We start from the raw sequence: 22,724 nt of genomic DNA, 5'->3' as shown, positions 1-22,724 counted from the left end.
GTCATGGCCAGCCCAATCTCCAGACCTGAATCCCATTGAAAACCTCTGGAATGTGATCAAGAGGAAGATGGATGGTCACAAGCCCTCAAACAAAGCCCAGCTGCTTGAATTTTTGCGCCAGGAGTGTCATAAAGTCACCCAAGAGCAATGTGAAAGACTGGTGGAGAGCATGCCAAGACGCATGAAAGCTGTGATTGTAAATCAAGGTTATTCCACCAAATATTGATTTCTGAACTCCTCCTAAGTTAAAACATTAGTATTTTGTTGTTTAAAAATTAATATGAACTTGTTTTCTTTGCATTATTCCAGATCTGAAAACACTGCATCTTTTTTGTTATTTTGACCAGTTGTCATTTTCTGCAAATAAATGCTCTAAATGACAATATTTTTATTTGAAATTTGGGAGAAATGTTGTCAGTAGTTTATAGAATATAACAAAAAAAAAAAAATTTTACTCAAACACATACCAATAAATATTAAAACCAGAGAAACTGAGAATTTTGAAGTGGTCTCTTAATTTTTTCCAGAGCTGTATATTATATTATTTTTATGTCCAGTCTAACTGTTTCCTGATGGGGGTAACTGCTCACAATAGAGTTTGGTACAGACTAAATGAGGACCCGCCCTTCTGACAGCAAAAACACTGCATGTTGTAGTAAATCTAATAACGAAACATGCAAATGATCACACAACGTCCTGCAGACGCTCACTATCTTTTATCCATGTAAACATGTTTTGTTTTCCCGGATGACGTTCGTTGCGGTTGATGACGTATTATCTGTGGGACAAGTTGTCTTTGTGTTTATGAACACCGGTCGGTCGCTGCAATCGTTGTGGAATATTACGGTGGTCGTTTTGAAGCTTTTTGTGTCGATAAATAAAGGTAATGTCACTGTTCAACAATTACAATAAACTCGCATGAAACCATCGATTCAATCGGTTAGCTGGTTAGCAAACAGTTAGCTCGTGAGCTAGTAGCGTAGAGCTCTGAAAGTGAAACGTGATGTTAATGTGTTAGCTGTTGATTTAGCTCTGAACCATTACTGTTAGAGTGATTATGTTAACGCTATGAATGTCACACAGCTGAATAAGGGGGTTAAACTGACTCACAAGTTGAGGTGACTGTCGTAACTGGCTTAGCTAGCTAGAAACGTTACATCAGTTGACACTAGTTGATCATTATAGTCCCAGGTTGGTTAAATGTCAATAATACTGTTGCTGTAGTTCATAGAGCCTTGTTGCCAGGGTAGTTTTGCATCACTTAGACCAGGGGTCAGCAACCTTTACTATCTAAAGAGACATTTTAGGCAAAGAAAAATAATACATTCTGTCTGTCTGCAAAACATTTGAGCATTGTGATGAAGGTAACAGTTTATAGTCTAAGTATATAGTATATAAGTCTAATGCAGTGAGGGCCAAAGAGACAATGTACTACAGAGTATTAGGGCCACATTGAGGGAAAAAACATCTGAGATTTACAGAATAAAGTCATAATATTACGAGAATAAAGTCATAACTTTACAAGAAAAAAAGTTGTAATATTATGAGAATAAAGTCATAACTTTACAAGAAAAAAAGTTGTAATATTACAAGAATAAAGTCATAACTTTACAAGAAAAAAAGTTGTAATATGAGAATAAAGTCATAACTTTATTAGAAAAAAAGTTGTAATATTACAAGAATAAAGTCATAACTTTACAAGAAAAAAAGTTGTAATATTATGAGAATAGTCATAACTTTACAAGAAAAAAAGTTGTAATATGAGAATAAAGTCATAACTTTACTAGAAAAAAAGTTGTAATATTACAAGAATAAAGTCATAACTTTACTAGAAAAAAAGTTGTAATATTACAAGAATAAAGTCAAAACTTTACTAGAAAAAAAGTTGTAATATTACAAGAATAAAGTCATAACTTTACAAGAAAAAAAGTTGTAATATTATGAGAATAAAGTCATAACTTTACTAGAAAAAAAGTTGTAATATTACAAGAATAAAGTCATAACTTTACAAGAAAAAAAGTTGTAATATTACAAGAATAAAGTCATAACTTTACAAGAAAAAAAGTTGTAATATTACAAGAATAAAGTCATAACTTTACAAGAAAAAAAGTTGTAATATTATGAGAATAGTCATAACTTTACAAGAAAAAAAGTTGTAATATGAGAATAAAGTCATAACTTTACTAGAAAAAAAGTTGTAATATTACAAGAATAAAGTCATAACTTTACTAGAAAAAAAGTTGTAATATTACGAGAATAAAGTCATAACTTTAGGAGAAAAGAAGTCATAATATTACAAGAATAAAGTCATAACTTTAGGAGAAAAGAAGTCGTAATATTACAAGAATAAAGTCATAACTTTACGAGAAAAAAAGAAAGTAACACGTAAAAATTACTACTTTATAATATTATGACTTTTTCTCTTAAACTTGTGACTTTATCCTCGTAAAATTACAACTTTATTCTTGAAATCTCAGATATATTTTTTTCCTCAATGTGACCCTAATACTCCGTCGTACCATAGACCTACAATAATGATAAATAAAAATGGAAATGTAAACAAAAAAACAGTTATTCATTTCCATTTTTATAAATCCACAGGGAGCCACTGGAAAGGAGCTAAAGAGCCACATGTGGCTCCAGAGCCGCAGGTTGCTGACCCCTGACCTAGACTGTTAACGCTAATTATATGTTCTTTCCATTAAATTAGCTTTAGCAAAAGTGTCATTGGCCTCATGTCTGACTCTATGATATGCAAGTTTCTAGTGTGAGATAGGCCTGGGCTGGAATAAGTTGTTAGTCCTCTGTGGGGGTCTGATTATTAACGTAGGTATCACCCAACACACTGGGTGACATGCAGGCGGAGGATGTCTGGTGCAGCTCTACGTTTGATCCGCTGTCGGAGACTGAGCACAGCTGGGTCGCCTGGAGTCAGGAAAGTGCTTCAGTGGAAAGATTTAAGTAAGTTATTGTGATACACAGTTTCATTGTCAGCAATCTCACAGTACTCTAAATACATGGATTAAACATTTATAGGCTTTTGTGAGTACAGCTTCAAACCCTTGTCTGATATAGATTCATTTTCTGCTGACATTTAGGAAAAATTGCTAAAGTAACTGGTGCAGTCGTCTCGGGGTGAGTTGCAGTATTTACTTTGATTCTTGACTTCTTGTGTGAAAAGATGTGTCACTGTGCACCACAGCTTATCCTTGACCTTTCTACAGGGGCTGTCTTTTTATCACTTATGAAGTGGTGGCCTTGGACAAAGCTGTGACCATTGACACTAGTGCAATTCTTCAGGAGAAGTACAAGTCTTACATCTATCTGAGAGCCACTCCCTTTGATGAAAAGGAGAACCTTACTGCAGGTACTGAATGTCATCCACCTAGACTTTATGGCTAAACTTGTGTTCCTTTAAAACACCTTACAAAACTGAGAAGAATAAGACCATTTTGAGATTTCCTGTTAGTTTAGATGTTTTGTTTTTGGACTTCCCAGAACATCTGGAATATGATGAGTGGCTATATTTATTTTTTGTATGAACGCAAAGTCGTACCAAGTTTGTCCAGGTGCCCAGTGATGTCTGTCATCATTATTTCCTGTCTTTCCTTCCTTCCCCTCTCTACTGTCTTTCCTGCCTAAATATTGGTATCAGTCTGTTGACTGATCTCACTTCCACTGGTCAAGGTTCTCTTATTTAATGGAAACGATCACCTACCAGCCTCTACTCAGATACCAACCATTAATAAATGGCTTCTTTTATCTTGGTTGTGTTTTTATAGACATTACATTCTGCTTTTCCAGGTCATTGTAGTAATTGTTTTACATTGTGTGTCTAGGGCTCACACACAAAGCAAGGAGGGAACTTCATAAAGCAGCGAGGCGGTTTCTGGAAATATCATCTAGGGTTTTGCTGCGATCAATAGACGGTAAGAAACCAAAAGTTGTCATTATACTGCACCAGTTCACCTAAAATTGACACTTAAATTGCAGTGTGAGACCGTAGTATTGTCCCTCAGGTTTTTTAGATTGGAAAGCAGAAGTTGCTGCTAATAGAAGCAGATATTTATTCTCAGAAAACAGTTGACCCATCTTTTTTTTATGTTGGGTGTGCACATTAAGGCTAAAGGAAACACCTGCTTTGTGCATGCACATCCTGTTTTGAATGTCTCATAGTTTGTGAATTAATGCACATATTGCGCAATTGGCTGTAATAGACATGAATAATTGTTTTGTTCACCTTATATTACCTCTGTATTAATCACTCACACTTTTAAGATTATAGAAATATGTCACAGTTTTTTCATGAGATTATATTCCAGTAAGACATCCAATTAATTAACTTTTGACTTTTTGAAAATGAATAGCTGCAAAGTTGATGCCACAAGATTTGAAACCACAAGGTTTGTAACGTCCTAGCTGTTGAAATAATCTTAAAGTGGTGCAGTAGCTACCGGTAGTTACAGTAGTTACAGTAGTCAGGGTAGATACAGTTGGGAGTGCAATTTCCCAGTGTCTTTAGCAATATTTGTAGTACCCTGTATCCACTTTGTTCTGTAAATGTTTAGCCGGTCAGTGAGCGGTCTATTTGTATGTCTTAGAGCACTTCAGCCATGGAGATGCAGACCCACATGAGGTGGCATTATGGGTCTTACTGAAGAGGACACTGTCAGCCAATAAAGCCATCAGACTACAGGCTATTCAGGAGCTTGCAGAAAATCACCACTGGCACGGTAAAATACACAAAAATTGTTGCATATCACTTCAGGTTTACAAGTGAAGTGAAGTGGGATTAGTTCACATCTGTTGTCAATAACACAGACTACCAGTACCAGACAGCAGCCCAGGTTATAGACCAGCGAACAGCAGTGGGCCTGGCCCGAACTCCTCAGGTAGACCTTCGATTCTTCCTGCGCTCACCTGCACTGCCTGACTTGGAGGATGTAAGTATCTCTCTATTCTATTATGTAGAATACCTCAATATCTCTTACACAGGCTTTGCTTTTCTACTTAACATATTGGACTTTCTTTGATTATTTCTTAAGAGTTTTTTCAAGAAATAAGATTTGTGATATTGTGTCTTGTTGGAATCGTCTATTGCATGTGTAGCTTTCAAACTGCAAGCGACACTAGCTATGCATTACTATTGATCCTTAACCTTAGATTTATTTACATCTCACAGGTATATATGATGATAACTAAGATGTGTTGTCTTCTTTACAGGGTTTGTCGGCAGAGGATGGACTGAGGCAGCTGCTGGCGTCTCTGCCTCAGTCTGAGGTGGACCAATGTGTTCAGTACTTCACCTCACTGGCCCTCAGAGAGAGCACCCAGTCCTTGGCGGCACAACGGGTAATTGAGACGGAAAGATGGACTCACATAGGCACTTCTAAATACATTCTTTTGGAAAGTGACTTTTTAGAACACAAACCGGCAGGAGAACAACTCTTTAAATCCTCTTACTAATGCTCTCCTATGTTGCAGGGTGGTCTGTGGTGCTTTGGAGGTAATGGGCTGCCTTACGCCCAGAGCCTCACCTCTGTTCCCTCTGAGAAGGTGGAATCCTTCTGCCTACAAGCACTGGTACAGCACTCAAAGGTAATGACAGCCATTACACATCTAAACATGATCTAGTCTTGGGAGAAGTTGTCAGATTCCTTGTATTGAACTGATCATACTTATCAGTTAAACATAACACAGAAGTGCATTCAACAGCACATCTTGTTCATCTAAAAGTCCATTTAAAAGTAAAAAGCTCATTCAAAACACAAAGCAACTTTTGTTTTAGTTCAGTTAATTCAGTGGATTCTTATGTTTCATGGTTGGAGGGACTCATTCAGCATGCAAGTATTTATAGAAGTGCTTTAATTGTAAACACTGCACACTGAATTGAATTTCATAGTTTTCTGAACCGAAACATCTATTACCTCATCTGTTAATTTGGTCCATACCTGTACAACAATCTCAAGTGGATTCACTCCTGTGGAAATGTTGGTTGATTTTGATTGCTAGGTAAGGTGAATAAATGTTCTGAACTTACTGAAATGCGTCCTGTCTACAGGTCCGGAGCCACTGTGACCACATAGTTGCCAGCGGGGGTCTGCAGCTCCTCCAGAGGGTTTATCAGCTCCGTAGAGACTCCCTGAAGATTCAGAGGAACATCGTTCGTATCATAGGAAATTTGGCACTCAATGAGAGTGTTCACCAGGCCTTATCCCAGTCTGGTAAGTCTGAAACTCATCTGGTTATTGCATAGAGGGTCCTGGTTACGTGTAATCTTGACTGGGTTTACAGTGTTCATTCACACTTGTATGTATGTTTGTTTTTAATACTTTCTGTCCCAATTGTATTAACTGAAAACTAAGCCACACATTATAATACATCCAATATTTTTCTTTCTTTCTTCCTTACCTATATCACACCTTCAGGCTGGATATCTGTCCTGGCTGAGATGATGCAGTCTCCTCATGTCATGCAGGCGTCTCATGCAGCCCGTGCTTTGGCCAACTTGGATAGGGAGACGGTGAAAGAGAAATACCAAGACGGCGTCTATATCCTCCACCCGCAGACGCGTGACAAGTAGGAAAATGATTAATTCTATTGTTAGATCATTTTCATAAAGTATTAGTTTAATTTTATTCTATATGTAAACCAATGCTTATTTTTGGCAACGTGTTAATTTTCAGTCAGCCAATCAAAGCAGACGTGCTCTTCATCCATGGGATTCTCGGGGCAGCTTTTAAGACGTGGAGGCAGAAGGACCGCAATGTGTTAGAGGAAGAGAAAGAGGCAGAAAGCCAGGACAACTACACAGAGTGCTGGCCAAAGGTGAAAAATCCACCTAATTCCTAACTACTGTGGGGTATTATGGATCACCATGAAGTGTCTTTCCATGTTTTTCCTCCTACGATTACATTGAATCTTTATAACAACTCTGGCTATAGGGGAGACTCAATAGTGTTTTCTAATGAAATGTGACGTCTCGAAGATTTTGATTAACCTTGAAGAAGTTAATCATCTCTTACTGTTCTTCTGTGTTATTGTGTCCTCTTTCCTTGACAGTCATGGTTGGCTGCCGACTGTCCAAATCTGAGAGTACTAACAGTGGAGTATGACAGTCACCTCAGTGACTGGATGGCCAAGTGTCCCGTTGAGAATCAGAGGTGAGGAATCTGGATGTGTCCACTGGTGTTAAAGTACAAAATATTGTAGGGTTGTGCAAGTGACTTTGGTTACTTACCAATAGTAATAACCTTAATATTTTGCATGACTCTTCATTACTATTTAAAGCTAATTAAGCTACAAATCTTGGTGAAATTAAATGTTTTAGTATCCTAAATGTTCCAGTATTCATTATGCACAATTCCAACAGACTCTCAATAAGTGAACTGTTGATTCATTCTTTGCTTTGGTCTCTTCAGGATGTCCTTGGCCTACAGAAGTCGAGAGCTGCTAAAGAAGTTAAAGCTGGCAGGAGTTGGAGAGAGGCCTGTGGTCTGGGTAGCCCACAGTATGGGAGGTATTCTGTCAGAACTTTCCAATCAGATTTTTACTCAAATTCCAAAGACAAATGGCTTGGTCATATTTCACACCTGTACCTTAATGTGATTGTATTTGTCCGATTTGAAACTTGTGCTCACTGTCTGTTTGTGTTTGATCTTTCCACCAGGATTACTTGTGAAGAAAATGCTGCTGGATGCCTCAGAGGACCCAGATATGCAAGGACTGTTAAAGAACACCAAGGGCATTATGTTCTACAGTGTTCCTCACCGTGGCACCTTTATGGCAGAGTACTCGGTCAATGTCAGATATCTTCTCTTTCCCTCTGTAGAAGTCAGAGAACTGTGCAAAGGTAAGTGAATAAAATGATGAGGTCCAAGACTGTCTGTGTTTCATAGAGGTTGTTCAATATCTATTGTGAATTGTTGTCCATGTGCTTATTAAGACTCACCAGCACTGCGCAACCTGAATGAGAACTTCCTGAACATGGCGAAAGAAAAGGAATTCAAGGTGCTGAGCTTTGCAGAGACACTGCCAACAAACATTGGTCCCATGATCAAGATACTGGTGGTACCAACACAGTCAGCAGGTATGTAAAAGTAATGCACATGGAAAATAAGACACGAAAGCAACATGATTTGTTCTTTTAGCTCTTACCTTGAGCCCGCTCTGGTTTTCTTTCAGATCTCGGCATCGGGGAGCTCATTGAGGTGGATGTAGATCATCTGAACATCTGCAAGCCAGAGAAGAAGGACTCATTTCTGTACAAGCGCAGCCTCCAGTTCATCATGGAAGCACTGCAGAGCTACATCAGCCACTGACTGAAATATATGAACACAAACACAGTGGTAAAACCTACTATTTACTTGAAATGGGGGAGAGCACTGATACCCCCTTCATAAACCAAATGGAAACATAACCGCCTCTCCTTATAACACATTTACATAAACAACCACTAATGTGATCATGGCATAATAAGGTAAATATATGTTTCACATTGATTTCTGTGAGTTGTCAGTTGTGATGAAAAAAATGTGGGTGCTTGTCATGTTATACTAGTCATCCTCCTGGATTGGTCTCTCTCACTAGTGAGTCAGAATTTTAAAGATCATTCAAATTTTTAAAGAACATAATTACAACTTTCATTTTTCTGGTAATTTTTTCCATTTCACCTTTGACTTTCCAGTTTAACATAGGGCAATATGTTCATACAATATTTACTTAAGATGCACTGAAATATCTTTGCCACTCATGCTCCTCAGTATTATCGACCACAGTGGTTTAAGATTTTATATATTTTTATTTATGTATTTTATTCTAACTACTGTATGACAGTCATATTGTCTGCCAAAACATATTCCTTCCTGAACTTGACCTCAAATGGACCTCTGTATTAATATTAGTTCAGGTTGCTTTATTTATTTCTCCGGGACTAATCAAGCAATTGGTTTTAAATCTCCATGTGTTTGTAGTCCATACTGCCACTAGCAATGCTGACAATGAATAAATGTATGAAGTTGGAGTCGGACTTGTCAATGCTCTACATCATTTTAATCTCACTTTGCCATGCCACTTTGCAATGCACATCTCATCTAAATGTTTTTTAATAATAATATTAATACTATACATGTGAAATGTGCACTAAAAAACCCAAAATCTCTGGATGCATTAGTATTGTGAGGAAATGTAAATCATTGAGCATGCCTGCTTTATGGTAATATTGGACTTTTATATAATTTTTGCATCAATGTAATGATGTACCTTTATTTGTCTAATATTTATTTCACTAGATTAGCCAAAGGCAGACATTCCCAATTGGTTATTTCATTTATCAACAGCTTCACAATAGATGTTCAAGAAACATTACGTGATCAAGTTATATAACAATATAGCAATATCAAATTGCATAATTAATAATAATAATAATACATTTATTTATGAAGCACTTTTCCAAACAGATGTAACAAAGTGCTTCACAAGACAAGAAAAGCAGATAAATACAGTAAAAAAAATATGCTAACTGTTAAACAGAACACAACATATCAATAATAAAGTAGTAAAAATGGTAGAACAAGGTGATAAAAACAAATATCTATAATACATAATCATATCCACATTACCTATCACAATATTAACCCATTTAATAATTGATAAATACAGTTACAATTTATAATGAATGGTACTGATAACTTATATATATATATATATATATATAAAATTATTATATTCAATGGAAGGATTTAAGAAGGACGAGAGACAGACTTTCACCAACCTAATAGCTGCGCTTTCCTGTTTTACGTTTTAAAGCATTGTGTTGATGTACGGTCTGTACTAAGGGACAATCTTCAGTGACTATATACTATATTCATACTATATTCATATATGTATATATATGAATATAGTCATCTATATTCATATATATTATATATATTTTTTTTTTCATTTAGTATGAATATAGTATATATATATTGTATATATATATATATATGAATATAGTATGTATATATATACATACTATATTCATATATATACTATATTCATACTAAATGAAAATATATATCTATATATAATATATATTAATATAGATGACTATATTCATATGTATATGAATAGTCAATATATATATATATATATATATATATATATATATATGAATATAGTGTATATATATTCATATATATATATATATATACATATACACACTATATTCATGCCACAAGCGCATTTTTTGGATCACTGAAGATTGTCCCTCGGTACAGACCGTACATCAACACAATGCTTTAAACGTAGAATAGGAAGTCGCAGCTATTAGGTTGGTGAGTCTGTCTCTCGTCCTTCTTAAATCCTTCCCTTGAATATAATCATTAGGTATCTAATCTTTATTCGTAGTGTGTTCTGTTCAATAACGAATCGCAGTACGTCGCAGAATAGTCCCGGTTTTTATGTAACGTACTTTTGAACTAGTTAGATAGTGTCAGTGTCAGGGCTAACAAGCTAACGAGGCTATCAGAAGCTAACGCTAGTGGTTGTGTTCTTTACTGAACGTCAGCTAAGCCAAACATGCCAACTTCATGACTTTTGGTTAAGGTTTCTAGACTGGAATTTACTGTCCCGAGTTTACCTACTACCTCTGTTAGCTTCTCATGTTTAGGGTCAGGAAAATAACCCATCTTTGTTTATTGTGCTGCAGGTTCTGAGCGTTTTAAATCGCATCGACTGCAGATTTCTCTGCACTTGTCAACATGGTCAACGTACACAAAGGTGTCCTGGTTGAATGGTAAGGAAAACTGTAAATCTGACCAGAAATACTATCTCTTAATCTGAATTCTAGATAAAAGTAATTCTGATGAAAATGTATGTAAAAATATGCCTTTACTGTTAAAGTCCTAAAAGGACCTCCCTTACCAAAAAGAAGTTTATTCAAGTTAGTATTACTCAAAATTCAGTGATCTTTTCTTTCTAATTTGTAAGGGACACGGGTTACATTTTATACTTCTGAATATAATCCCTTTTTTACTAATCTTATTTCCATATATATATATATACATACATACATACATACATACATACATAAACACACATACATTGTACGTACCCTTGTTAACACCTTGTTTTAAAAACCTGACAGTCACATGTGTATCATTCTGCTAACTTCCCCAAGTCCTCCATCACTGTCTGCCATAGATGTATACATCTATGCTGTCCGCTATGGTCAGCTCAATCTGGGCCGTTTGAATGCATTAACCATCAGCTGATTTAACATAAACATTAAAAGTAATAAAAGAAAACAACCTTTTTCTTATCTCTGGATAACAAAGCTTGTTAACGACATAATTAACTCGTGATCTTGAGATAATGGCATTAAAACAATGTTTGAACCAATGTTTGTTTAGGGCTTCCATACTATACTGATGTTGCACAAAAGTACAACTCGCATGAAAGGTACTACCTGAAGTACATTATTCCTCACATTTGTGCAGAATTTAATGACTTATTGTTTCCCCATTGCTCCCCTCTTCTTACTGGACCAGCGATCCTGCCATGAAACAGTTCCTCCTCTACCTGGATGAAAAAATGGCCCTGGGAAAGAAGTTCATCCTCAAGGACCTTGACGACACACACGTCTTCATCCTGGCGGAGGTGGTTCAGACCCTTCAGGAGAGAGTTGGCGAGTTAATGGACCAGAACTCATTCACCATAACGCAGAAATAACACTCAACTTTTCAAAGAAGTTTGCTTCTTGGACTTGGGGCTCTTTAAATGAACATGGTTTGCAATGTTTTAACTGCAGACCGAAATGGAGCACTTGCTCAGTTTTGTTGTTACAATAATGTGAAAAAACAGAATTAAAAAAATATTTTACTGTATTGACTTAATTTGTGCTTTCTTTAATTTATGTCCATTATTAAATTTGTTGAATGCATTTCATTGTTGTTGTTTCTTAATCTTAGTTAAAATGGATTTGAGTTGCAATTTTTATATCTGCCTTGATTTTTTTTATGGAGGGTTGATGAGAGCAGAGAGAATCAGAGAAATTAAATAAAGAGCAACAATGAATCATTGTATGGAGCTACAGAATTAGGTGTTATCTTTCAGTGGATTTGGCACTAATAGTGACATTTTCATATTTGAAAATTTTGCTCAGCATTTAACCCAAAAACATCACTTAATGTTTGATGACCATGAGAAATGTAATTCTTTCATTTGAGTAGAAGATTAAAGAATATAACCAGGACAAAAATGTACTAATCTTGTGATCAGGGCTATTTTCAGTAAATCTTTATTCCCTACATGATGATCTAAATGTAATTTCAAATAATCTTCCACACTACCAGGAAAATACAGTAAATCAAATTCAGTTTTATTTTAATTTAACTTCATTATTTGCCTGAGGTACTTATCCATAATAATCGTATTACCTACAGTAGATGATGGTCGGCACACCCCCAGTTTGGAGAAACAGACAGGAGTACCGGCACAGGAGCAAAGCAATGTACTGCTGTGAATGGGGCCAGCAACAAAACGTATTTTAGACACCTAAAAGAAAGGATACCCTAAAAAAAAAAAAAAATATCAGGTTAAGTGTACGCTATATTTAGAATATTTCCCAACAGCGAACTGAACTGAAAATGAAACTTATTAGGGGATCAAGCCCCAAAGTGGCACAAAACCCTATTATTTTTGTGCTGATTTATTACAATTAATATTAATAATAATCATATTTTTCTTAAAAAATTGTAGACATATGAAATTTTCACCAACGATTGGAAGTTGTGTGCAAATGCAGCTCAACAAATATGACCATATTGGCCTGATGGGGGCGCTATAATTAAAGATCATAATTTTGAATTTTGAAAAGTATAACGTCTACGCCTTAAGTCCGATTTACCTTAAATTTGGTACAGACATCGATCTCCATTCACTCTACAAAAAAGCCTCTTGGACCACTAAAGTCTGCCTGACTAGAGTTTTTTGAAAAACACATTTTTGACATCTCCTCCTAATCCGTAAGTTTGATTGCTACCAAATTTTCAATTGGATCATTATTTGACTATGCTCATCAAAAGTTGCATAAAGCTTGTTGATATCTCACTGAAGATATTGAGCAATGAACTTCACCAAGGGCAGGGACTTAGCAGGAAATTGGCCATCATTCATTGACCATTACTCCAATCATCATAAATCTTGGTAGATATTGTCAGTACATGTTTGAGAATAGCCGTACCGAAGCATTTTGAGCTGAACCCATAGGGGCCGCCAAAAATACCAAAAACTTGTACCTCAAAACCCAGTAGACATAATTTCACCAAATTTGGTGCACATGTTCTGCGGCCAAGTATTAACCAAGATCTGAAATGTCATTTTAATTGGTGCATGTGGGCGTGGCCTATTTAGCATCATATGCTATATTATGCCTTCTCTCAATTTGTTGTGAGCTGGAATGAGCGACAGACATGGAACTTGGCTGGAAAAGGCTGTCTGACGGCTAGATAAATCGGTGAAAATATTCTAAACATAACGTACACTTAAATGGATATTGACTTGTTTTGGATAAGCCTTCACTCCCAGTTTGGGGGCATGCTGACCCCCATCTACTGTAGGTAATACACTCACTATGATTAACTACCTCAAACAACCCCACTTTAAAACACCAGAACTATCCCATCAAACTGATAAGAACAGATACTACAATTGATCTTAGACAAAACGCAGAGAAGCAATACTGTAAATGGGTCAGCGGTATCCTCCAAACAGTTACTCGCACAAATGAGTCTAAAAACTGAAGTTACAGTTTCGGGACAGTCAGGGAAATAAGCGTAAACTACGACCAACAACAGTCGAGGAAAACGTCACAGAATCACTACAAAGTATTTTACCTTAAAGAAAAAAATAATAAATTGGCTCGTTGACTCTTCCTGTGCATGTGGTGCCTTATAATCCAATAGGAATCTAAAACAGGAGAAACACAGTTATAAAAACGTTACAATACATACTGTACAACTATGTTTATTTTTCATTAATGTTAATACTTAAAATCATGACAGAGTATATGTGCCATTTACAACATAGTGTCTCCATTTTCAAGAACAGATGGAGCTCTGAGAGTCTCTAGTGGACATTAGACCTGACTGCAGTTAGTACATATTTAAAACACCGACAGGGGCCATTCTGCTTACATAATGGGTACTTTTACTTTTGATTTATTTAAAATCTGAATACTACATACATACAAAAAGTGACAGTGGTGTGATTAGTAGCAGCAAAACAAAATATAGTGTATTACTATAGTTATTGCTGCTCATTCTGAATTGTATTTTCTTTTCACAAGTTATCAGGGGAGAGCGCGAACGCAGTCCCCCACTACCAGAAATTATGCAGTCGAGATTCCCACATTTGGGGAATTCGCAGAGGTCAGCTCAGCCGGAGTGCAATGGCTAAGCCTCGCCCTGGGTGAACCACCTTCTTGATCATGGTATCTCCCCTGCCAGGTAAGTATGAGTTGTACAGATCAGAGAGAGGGAAGTCTTTCACAGACATACCATGCTGACTGATGATACTAACAATATAGAGAAATGACCAAAAACCAGAGGGTTTAAAGGGGGTGATAATCTACAGGAATGTAGTACAGAAGAAACATTTTTGTACTAAGGCTAACAAAGATTATTTACACTTTACTTGAGGAATCATGGTCACATTTCCCATCATGCAATGCTGTATTTCCGTATGAATGGCCAACCTAAAATCACCAATTCTATCTATTTAACTCCAACAAATGAGTAACAGCCCAACAGCAAGTTCAAATGAGACAAAGCTTAATCGTACTGTAATCAAAAGTCGTTTGATCCACATTTTAAATTCAGAAGAAAGACTAAAAACACACAAACTATACTTCTGTCTCTCACATTTCAACCACTTCCTGGTTCTTTGTTTAAGGGAAACTGACATTCCTGCTACTGCCACCTATTGGTTTTGAGTGTGAACTACGCCGGTTGTAATGCAAATATAAATGCAATACAGTTCAACAGCATCACAAACTGCAGCCTCCAAAATGATCTGAAAGTTGAATTAATCTCCCTTACCAGGTAAGTATGATTTGTAAAGCTCAGAGACAGGGGGATTTTTCACAGACAAACCACGCTGACAATCTAGAAATTACCAAAAACTATAAGGGGGCTGATAAACTCGAGGAATTTAATACAGACAAAGCACTTTTGCTGAAGATTATTTTCATTTTACTTGAGAAAAATGGGTCCATATTCCATCACGCAATGCTGTATTTCCATATCGGAAGCCAACCTAAAATCACCACTATTTGACTCCAACAAATGATTAACAGCCCAACAGCAAGTTCAAATGAAACAAAGCGTAATCATACTGTGATCAAAAGTTGTTTGATCCACATTTGAAATTCAGAGGACTCAAAACACATTAGTTTTCTCACATTACTAGCACTTCCTGGTTATTTGTTTACTGCGAGTGGGCAACTGACATTTCTTGCTACTGCCACCATTGGAACAATGCCATTTATGAAGCACATATTTATCTACAGTACATGCTTCTCTGCATGGATCAAACAGCACGAAAAAACAATTTAGATAACAGAAAATTAAGTGCACACAAATCAAGAGTATTTGCCTTTCTTTTGATCTGTCCAACAGAAAGCAGACTAGGAAACAACAGCAGCAGAGATATGCAGAGGATTCTCACTTTTGATGAATGAGCTAGTCTAATAATTAGACTGAGCTGACAGTTCATTTCAAAACTACAGCGGAATGAAACTAAACAACACAATCAGACAAGAACACCTTTCATATTTTTCTCACATCTGTAAAGGACAGTGAACACAGCACACTTCCTCTTACAATCTCCTTGTCTCACTCAACAGTTTGATTAATTTTACTGTGATAAATATTCCACTTCGGGGGTATCCTCTGAACAGTTTACTATTACAAACAGGTCTAAAAACTGAAGTAACAGTTTGGGGTGAAAGTGGTGTGATTAATAGCAGGTAGTCAGCAAATCTAGTATATATGTAAACAGTGTACACCAGAATAATATATGTGTGTAATGATACTTGGTGATGTATTAATATAGCAACATAGCTAATAGAAATGTAATGTGGTATATAATGTAGTAAGACAGTATAACATAGAAACATAATATAGTATATAACTATTGTTATTGCTGTTCATTCTGAATTGTATTTTCTTTTGACAAGTTATCAGGGGAGAGCGCGAACGCAGTCCCCTACTACCAGAAATCACTTTGCAGCCTCCAGAGGCCTGTACTACGAAGCAAGTTCAACATAACCAGGGTATCTTCTCGTTATCTGGCTTCACTAACCCTAACAACCGAGATCTCGCTAAGCGGTCCTACGAAGGTGGTTTCTCAGTCTGATTATGAGCACGTTCACATGAACGGGGAGTTGTTTGCAGCATCGGACCAATCACAGACATGGACAAGTCCACAGATTTGCAGACAGACAGGCAGAGAGACACATTTTACAAAGAGTAAACTATATTAGACAAATACGAAGAAATTAAACACATAACCCAGACTAAAAGTAACACAGTTGAAGGCGCCAAATGCAGGAAGGACAGCTGGCAAAAGAAAAAAAAAACGATGTGTGAATGCGTAAATTAACAGTTATTTAACGGAACACTCAAAAGTAAGATTTACTTGTCTAGATATTAATAGCTTTTAAATGTATAACGGATGACTGGATTACACCTAATCATGCCCAGTACTAAAGCTGCGGCTTGTATGACTATTTGAACCTTCTTTCAGCTGCGTACCCCTCTCAGGCGGTGTGAAACGGACTCAAGAGCAAGTTAAAAAATAAGTATGAAAATATAATTCAAAGCGGTAAACACCCACACCATACAGCCAGCTGTACTTCCTGCATTTATCAGTTTAAACTGTGTTGTTTTTAGCCTGGATTATGATTTACACTTCTTAGTCTTTGTGTAATATTACCATACAATCCGTGCACTGAGCTCTGATTGGTCAGTAGGTGGTGCTTTCATACAAGCTGATCTCTTATCTGGAACATAACCTGCTCCAGAGCAGGTTAGCTGTTCAGCATCAGTTACCATGGTGATCTACACTGGTAAGAAGTGATCCAGCTTCGTAGGAAGAAAAACCCAGGGTTAACCCTGAAGTTACCTCGCTAACGTCAAATCCTGCTTAGTAGTACAGGCCTCTGCTTTTACAAGAAGAATTATAGACATTACAGAAAGGCTAAAACATACCAATCATCAAAATCTAAACAAAGTAACCTATTAACAAGTGTACAGATTATGTAATCAAACGTCCCTAAGCAACATGCACCATGATGCATCACTGATTCATTCAAGTATAGCATTTGCTCATAAAAACACCTCAGTGTCATAGATATATATTTTTTTTCACAACAAGAGGGGGTGCACCGTTCCTGGAGGTACTGCAATACCAGGTCGATGCGCGGAGTGGACGGAGCAAGCCCCTATTCCATCTCCCTATTCCAAAAATCAATTTAATATATGGTCCCCGGGTAGGGGACGTATCAGATATTAAACTGATAAGAACAGATACTACACTTGATCTTAGCCAAAAGGCCGAGAAGCGATACCCTCACTGGGTCTGCAGTAAGGGAGTAGTTCACAGCACAGCTACTCTCACTCACGGTTCAACATAATATAAAAATATCTACAAACATATGTACAGACACATTATAAACGCGCAATTAAGTGTTGCATGACAAATCGGCATACAAAGTACATAAGATCGCATACTTTTGTTAGAAACGTTGTGATAGTGAATCCTATTTCTGGTCACGTGATGTGCTACTGACCAATAAGCCGTCACTACAGTAACGTTACCTTAAAATCCTCTTTATATCCTCTTTATAGCTTAAATGGAGGTAGAATTGCTTGTATCTTCAGTTAAAACATACGATTGAGACTTTGTATAAATATTTCTAAATGACGGGATCGTGTTTATGGATGAAAATAAACAAAATAAAGACCTTTGAATGCTTCATAAATGGAGCTTATGTCTCCATCTGGTGACGGAAACTATGCAGGAAACCGTCTTAAAACTTCAGCCGCTCATTGTAGAAAAACACACTTTGCATCGTGCTAAAGAACATATTTCAATAGCAACTTAAAGTCAAACTGGCTGAGCAAAACTCATCAAAATATCACAGTGTTGGTAAACAGAAAACAGATCATCAAGCTAGCAGCAGAACCTGTTCCAACTTCCGGTGGTTCTTGTTTTCAAAATAAAAGGTGTACTGGCAGCGATCAACGAATCTTTATTTCAACGCTAATGGAAAACGGTATTCATGATAATACAAGTTTGTAAGCAGCTGAAATTGTACCTGGATTTAAAACTAATTTTAATTATGCGAGTAACCCTAAACTACGCAAATGACTTTTTTGCACGAACTTCAACATGGATGTGATAGGATGATACTGCTGGCAAATTTTTTCATCCATGCATCCAAATGGAGGAAAATGAAACACCTATTTTCCTGTTTTCAAAAGGGACCTTGTGGACAATCATCTCAGTGCTTTAAGACTAATGAATGGACAACATGCAAAGTCTCTCCTCAGAGCTTATGAAGAACTGAATATATATGATGATGAGCTACTATGGAAGAGAGCAGTCTTATTATTCATTTATTTATGCATTTCTTTTTTTGTTCCTTGAATGATTTTCTACCCTCTTTTATTTTTATTATATTATTTTTTACAATTTAAGTTATCTTTCCTATCCTATATATGATGATGCCCCCTAGAACTACTATGGAAGAGTGCAGTCTTACTATTCATTTATTTATGCATTTCTTTTTTGGTTCCTTGAATATTTTTTACCCACTCTTTTATTTGTGTTATTATATTATTTTTTAATAATTTAAGTTATCGTTCCTATCCTATATATGATGATGACCCCTAGAGCTACTATGGAAGGGGGCATTCTTGTTATTATTTATTTATTTATTTATGAATTTCTTTTTTTTTGTTCCTTGAATTATTTTCTATCCCATCTTTTATTTTTATTATAGTATTTTTTATAATTTAAGTTATCTTTCCTATCCTATATATGATGATGACCCCCTAGAGCTACTATGGAAGAGTAGTCTTATTATTCATTTATTTATGCATTTCTTTTTTATTGTTCCTTGAATTATTTTTTACCCCAAATTTTATTTTTGTTATTATAGTATTTTTTTATAATTTAAGTTATCTTTCCTATCCAATATATGATGATGAGCCCTAGAGCTACTATGGAAGAGAGCAGTCTTATTATTTATTTATGCATTTCTTTTTTATTGTTCCTTGAATTATTTTTTACCCCCAATTTTATTTTTGTTATTATATTATTTTTTATAATTTAAGTTATCTTTCCTATCCTATATATGATGATGACCCCCTAGAGCTATTATGGAAGAGTGCAGTCTTATTATTATTTATTTATGCATTTCTTTTTTTTTGTTCCTTGAATTATTTTCCACCCCCTCTTTTAATTTTGTTATTATATATTTTTTTTAATAATTTAAGTTATCTTTCCTATCCAATTGTGCCTTGTATGTTAGAAGTATTGAGTTTAGATTACAATGCTTTAATGTTTGTAAATTAATTATCTTCAATGAAAATGGCGGACCTCGACACATGGCTAATATTTACCGTTAGTTAGTTAGTAATATCGTATTGTATTTACTGAGAACCTCGACACTAAACTAATATTTAGCGTTAGTTAGTAGCAATAGCGTAATAGGAGTAACTACAGCTTAATAATAACGTAGTTAACTCACCAAGTTCAATGTACATAAACTTTACAAATGGTCTCCTCCTTCCAAGGTGAAATTGAGGTCGTTTAAAGTTTGCTTTATGTAACGTTTATGGTTAAGTTAAACAGTGTAAATAACTCATTATTAGCAGAATAACGCGCATAAATGTGTATTCCCACTATCTCGCTCGTTAACGTTGTCTAATGCAACTTTAGCTAACTGAGCTAACCTAGCTAGCATATTTGCAGTTAGCTTCGTTAGCAACAAAACAACTCGACGAGGAAACGTTATAACATCGTCCTTAACGGTTAATGTTAATGCCGAGACACTGTGGGGAATAACGATAAAGTTCGCTGTCTAAAAAGAGGTTGTAGAGCATTAACCTACCTGTAGTCTGGACGGAGAGAAATACCGATTACCTAACGGGAGAGCCAGCAAAGTGAAAACTGAAACTGCGTCACTGTCAGTGTCAAGAAGGTAACCCGCAAATTACGAAATCTGATCTGAGATCTGCTAAATCGTGCACAAACTCTCGCGAGACTTTCTGCCCTGATGATTTATCCTAATCTTAACTATTCGAGATCGACGCCTAACCTTAACTATCTCGCGAGAGTTTCCCCAATTTCTAGTCCTTCTAGTTCAGGGGTCAGCAACCTATACTATCAAATGAGCCATTTTAGGCAAAAATTAAAAAATAAAAATCTGTCTGGAGCCGCAAAATATTTGAGCATTGTGATGAAGGTGACACAGTTTATAGTCTAAGTATATAGTATATACTATATAGACTTATATATATAAGTCTAATGCAGTGAGGGCCCAAAGAGCAAATGTGCTACAGAGTATTAGGGCCACATTGAGGGAAAAACATCTGAGATTAACAGAATAAAGTCATAACTTTACGTGTTATTTTAGAGGGGAAATAGTGCAGTGTGCCGACTGTGTGAAAATGAGGAACGTGGAGCATCCTGTGTAGTTATACTTTATTATAGATTTCACAAATAAGGAAATACTTAATCTTTTGGTCAACACCACCAGATTATCATCAGTATCAGGACCTTGAAAAGATTGTGCAAGAAGGCTCAGCAAATTTCCCCACTGCGGGACTAATAAAGGAATATCTTATCTTATTTTATCTTTAAAAAAAAATGGTATTCAGTATCTTATTCTGAAATCCGACCGGAAGTCTCCTGGATAACTTGATCCACTCATCGGAAGCAGCAGCAATGGACGAGTATCAGACAGAAGAGGAGGTGGGTTTCATACTTCTAACTAGTTATTGCATGTATCTTTTATCACTTACAAACAACAATCAAATATTACCACACAGTGCTCTCTGTGGAGGTTTCCTAAGGTTGTAACTAACACATAAAGCTTTAGGCCAGACAGTAACGTTAGAAGACGAGTAGCCATGTTGACCTGCTATCTTAAACTGAACTGTTTTGTTTCTCATTAAACAGACTGCGTTCATCGTTGAAGAAGTGAGCAAAATCATTAAAGAGGTAAGCAAAAAGACACGATGTCCTTCTGTTTATCCACAAAGTTTAGATTTAATCGGCCCATTGCTACAGCTAGTTTACAACTTTAACTGGTTGCTAAGGACATTGCAACGGTTGCTAGGCAACTGTAGGCATACATTTATACCATACCACAGATTAATTATAATGCATTTTCAGTACAATTTAATGCTAATATAATAAATAATTTGATATTTTGCTGGTTAAGTTGTATTATATGATATGAATTACAAATGCATTGATTTATAACATATATAAACCCATCATTGTCTGTTAAACTGCACTATACTGTATAATGACAATAAGATGTGCAATAAGATAAGATAAGATATTCCTTTATTAGTCCCACAGTGGGGAAATTTGCAGTGTACAGCAGCAAAGGGGATAGTGCAAAAAACAAGATGCATCAGCTAACAGTAAAAAAAGAGCTAAACAAAGTGTAACAAAATATGAACCATTTAAATAGAAGGAAGTATAAAAATAGGAGCAGTATATACAGTATTGACAATAAACAGACTATTAACAAAATTGCACAAGTGGAAAATGTACACTGCAAATTTCCCCACTGAATATCTTATCTTCTCTTCTCTAAAAGGTATGCCACTGTGTGTGTTGATCAGTTACCACTTTGTTTAAACTGTCTCTTTAGTCAGTGGAAGCAGCCATAGGAGGAAATGCCTACCAGCACAGCAGAGTGAACCAGTGGACCACCAGTGTAGTGGAGCAGTGCCTCAGTCAACTCAGCAAGCTGGGGAAGCCTTTCAAATATATTGGTACATGCGCTGATGCAGTAAAACAATAGTATTCTGATGGTTCTTGGGCTATGGAGTTAAAAGACAGTGTGTTTTTCCCCCACAGTTACCTGTATCATCATGCAGAAAAATGGAGCAGGTCTGCAAACAGCCAGCACATGCTTCTGGGACAACTCTACTGATGGTAAAATACAATGCTGTTAATGTAATAAAATGCTTTCTCTTCTGTCAGCAACTATCAGTGTGCTCTTGAGTGGTCAGCTTTCAAAAACTGGTAGTATTTTGTCACTAAATGTGTACGCGTGGAGGTGATACTGAATTTATTGTGTATTACACCCAATAGGAAGCTGTGCGGTGAGATGGGAGAACAAGTCCATGTACTGTATCGTCAGTGTTTTTGGGCTGGCCATCTGAACCAACTACAACGTACCATAAGTGTTTGAAGGATTTTGTGTATTTTTCAGAACCAGCATCTATGTTTGCTCATGTTGGCTATATTTGTATAAACTGTTGTGTTTTATATTAAGTGCAATTGATTAAAACAACACTGTGCTGTATATACTTTGCTTTATTTACATGTGACATGACAGAGTGCTACATGTACAGCTCTTATCTTATGAAGCAACAAAAATTGTAAGAAATTCCAACATATCAGGACCCACAACAGCCTCATTTGACCACCTT

General features: G+C 36.2%; 3 protein-coding genes, 2 non-coding genes and 1 pseudogene across 8 annotated transcripts; 3 read left to right on the top strand and 3 right to left on the bottom strand.

Annotated features, from left to right (window-relative positions):
* The first annotated feature begins 728 nt into the window (after positions 1-728).
* serac1 (serine active site containing 1) lies at positions 729-9,028 on the top strand. 2 transcript variants are annotated; one of them, XM_037750155.1, is made up of 17 exons: positions 729-883; positions 2,861-2,961; positions 3,099-3,135; positions 3,225-3,367; positions 3,840-3,929; positions 4,602-4,733; positions 4,822-4,943; positions 5,224-5,352; positions 5,485-5,598; positions 6,062-6,224; positions 6,429-6,579; positions 6,687-6,828; positions 7,063-7,163; positions 7,422-7,519; positions 7,670-7,852; positions 7,946-8,089; positions 8,185-9,028. In XM_037750155.1, exons 2-17 carry the CDS (start codon positions 2,868-2,870, stop codon positions 8,319-8,321), a joined length of 1,980 nt encoding a protein of 659 aa, XP_037606083.1. In that variant the 5' UTR covers positions 729-883; positions 2,861-2,867; the 3' UTR covers positions 8,322-9,028. The 2 variants fall into 2 exon arrangements, with proteins under 2 accessions (XP_037606083.1, XP_037606082.1); XM_037750154.1 differs by having other exon boundaries at positions 733-883; positions 2,831-2,961.
* A 1,189-nt stretch (positions 9,029-10,217) lies between these two features.
* gtf2h5 (general transcription factor IIH, polypeptide 5) lies at positions 10,218-11,871 on the top strand. 2 transcript variants are annotated; one of them, XM_037750165.1, is made up of 3 exons: positions 10,218-10,312; positions 10,691-10,777; positions 11,532-11,871. In XM_037750165.1, exons 2-3 carry the CDS (start codon positions 10,743-10,745, stop codon positions 11,710-11,712), a joined length of 216 nt encoding a protein of 71 aa, XP_037606093.1. In that variant the 5' UTR covers positions 10,218-10,312; positions 10,691-10,742; the 3' UTR covers positions 11,713-11,871. The 2 variants fall into 2 exon arrangements, with proteins under 2 accessions (XP_037606093.1, XP_037606092.1); XM_037750164.1 differs by having other exon boundaries at positions 10,229-10,368.
* Positions 11,872-13,596: 1,725 nt separating this feature from the next.
* On the bottom strand, positions 13,597-13,722 carry LOC119477616 (annotated as a pseudogene).
* Positions 13,723-14,333: 611 nt separating this feature from the next.
* On the bottom strand, positions 14,334-14,497 carry LOC119477628. Its single transcript, XR_005204284.1, has one exon. It is a non-coding gene; the product is annotated as a U1 spliceosomal RNA (small nuclear RNA).
* Positions 14,498-17,418: 2,921 nt separating this feature from the next.
* On the bottom strand, positions 17,419-17,609 carry LOC119477630. The gene has a single exon (XR_005204286.1). It is a non-coding gene; the product is annotated as a U2 spliceosomal RNA (small nuclear RNA).
* A 3,348-nt stretch (positions 17,610-20,957) lies between these two features.
* dynlt1 (dynein light chain Tctex-type 1) lies at positions 20,958-22,597 on the top strand. Of its 2 annotated transcripts, XM_037750162.1 has the most exons (5): positions 20,958-21,024; positions 21,232-21,273; positions 21,938-22,061; positions 22,147-22,224; positions 22,384-22,597. In XM_037750162.1, the coding sequence occupies exons 1-5, from the start codon at positions 20,998-21,000 to the stop codon at positions 22,452-22,454; spliced, it is 342 nt and encodes a 113-aa protein (XP_037606090.1). In that variant the 5' UTR covers positions 20,958-20,997; the 3' UTR covers positions 22,455-22,597. The 2 variants fall into 2 exon arrangements, with proteins under 2 accessions (XP_037606090.1, XP_037606091.1); XM_037750163.1 differs by lacking the exon at positions 22,384-22,597 and having other exon boundaries at positions 22,167-22,222.
* The last annotated feature ends 127 nt before the right edge of the window (positions 22,598-22,724 follow it).

The sequence above is a fragment of the Sebastes umbrosus genome, chromosome 18 (assembly GCF_015220745.1).
Source record: "Sebastes umbrosus isolate fSebUmb1 chromosome 18, fSebUmb1.pri, whole genome shotgun sequence".
NCBI lineage: Eukaryota > Metazoa > Chordata > Actinopteri > Perciformes > Sebastidae > Sebastes > Sebastes umbrosus.
This window is presented reverse-complemented; position numbering and strand designations above follow the sequence as displayed.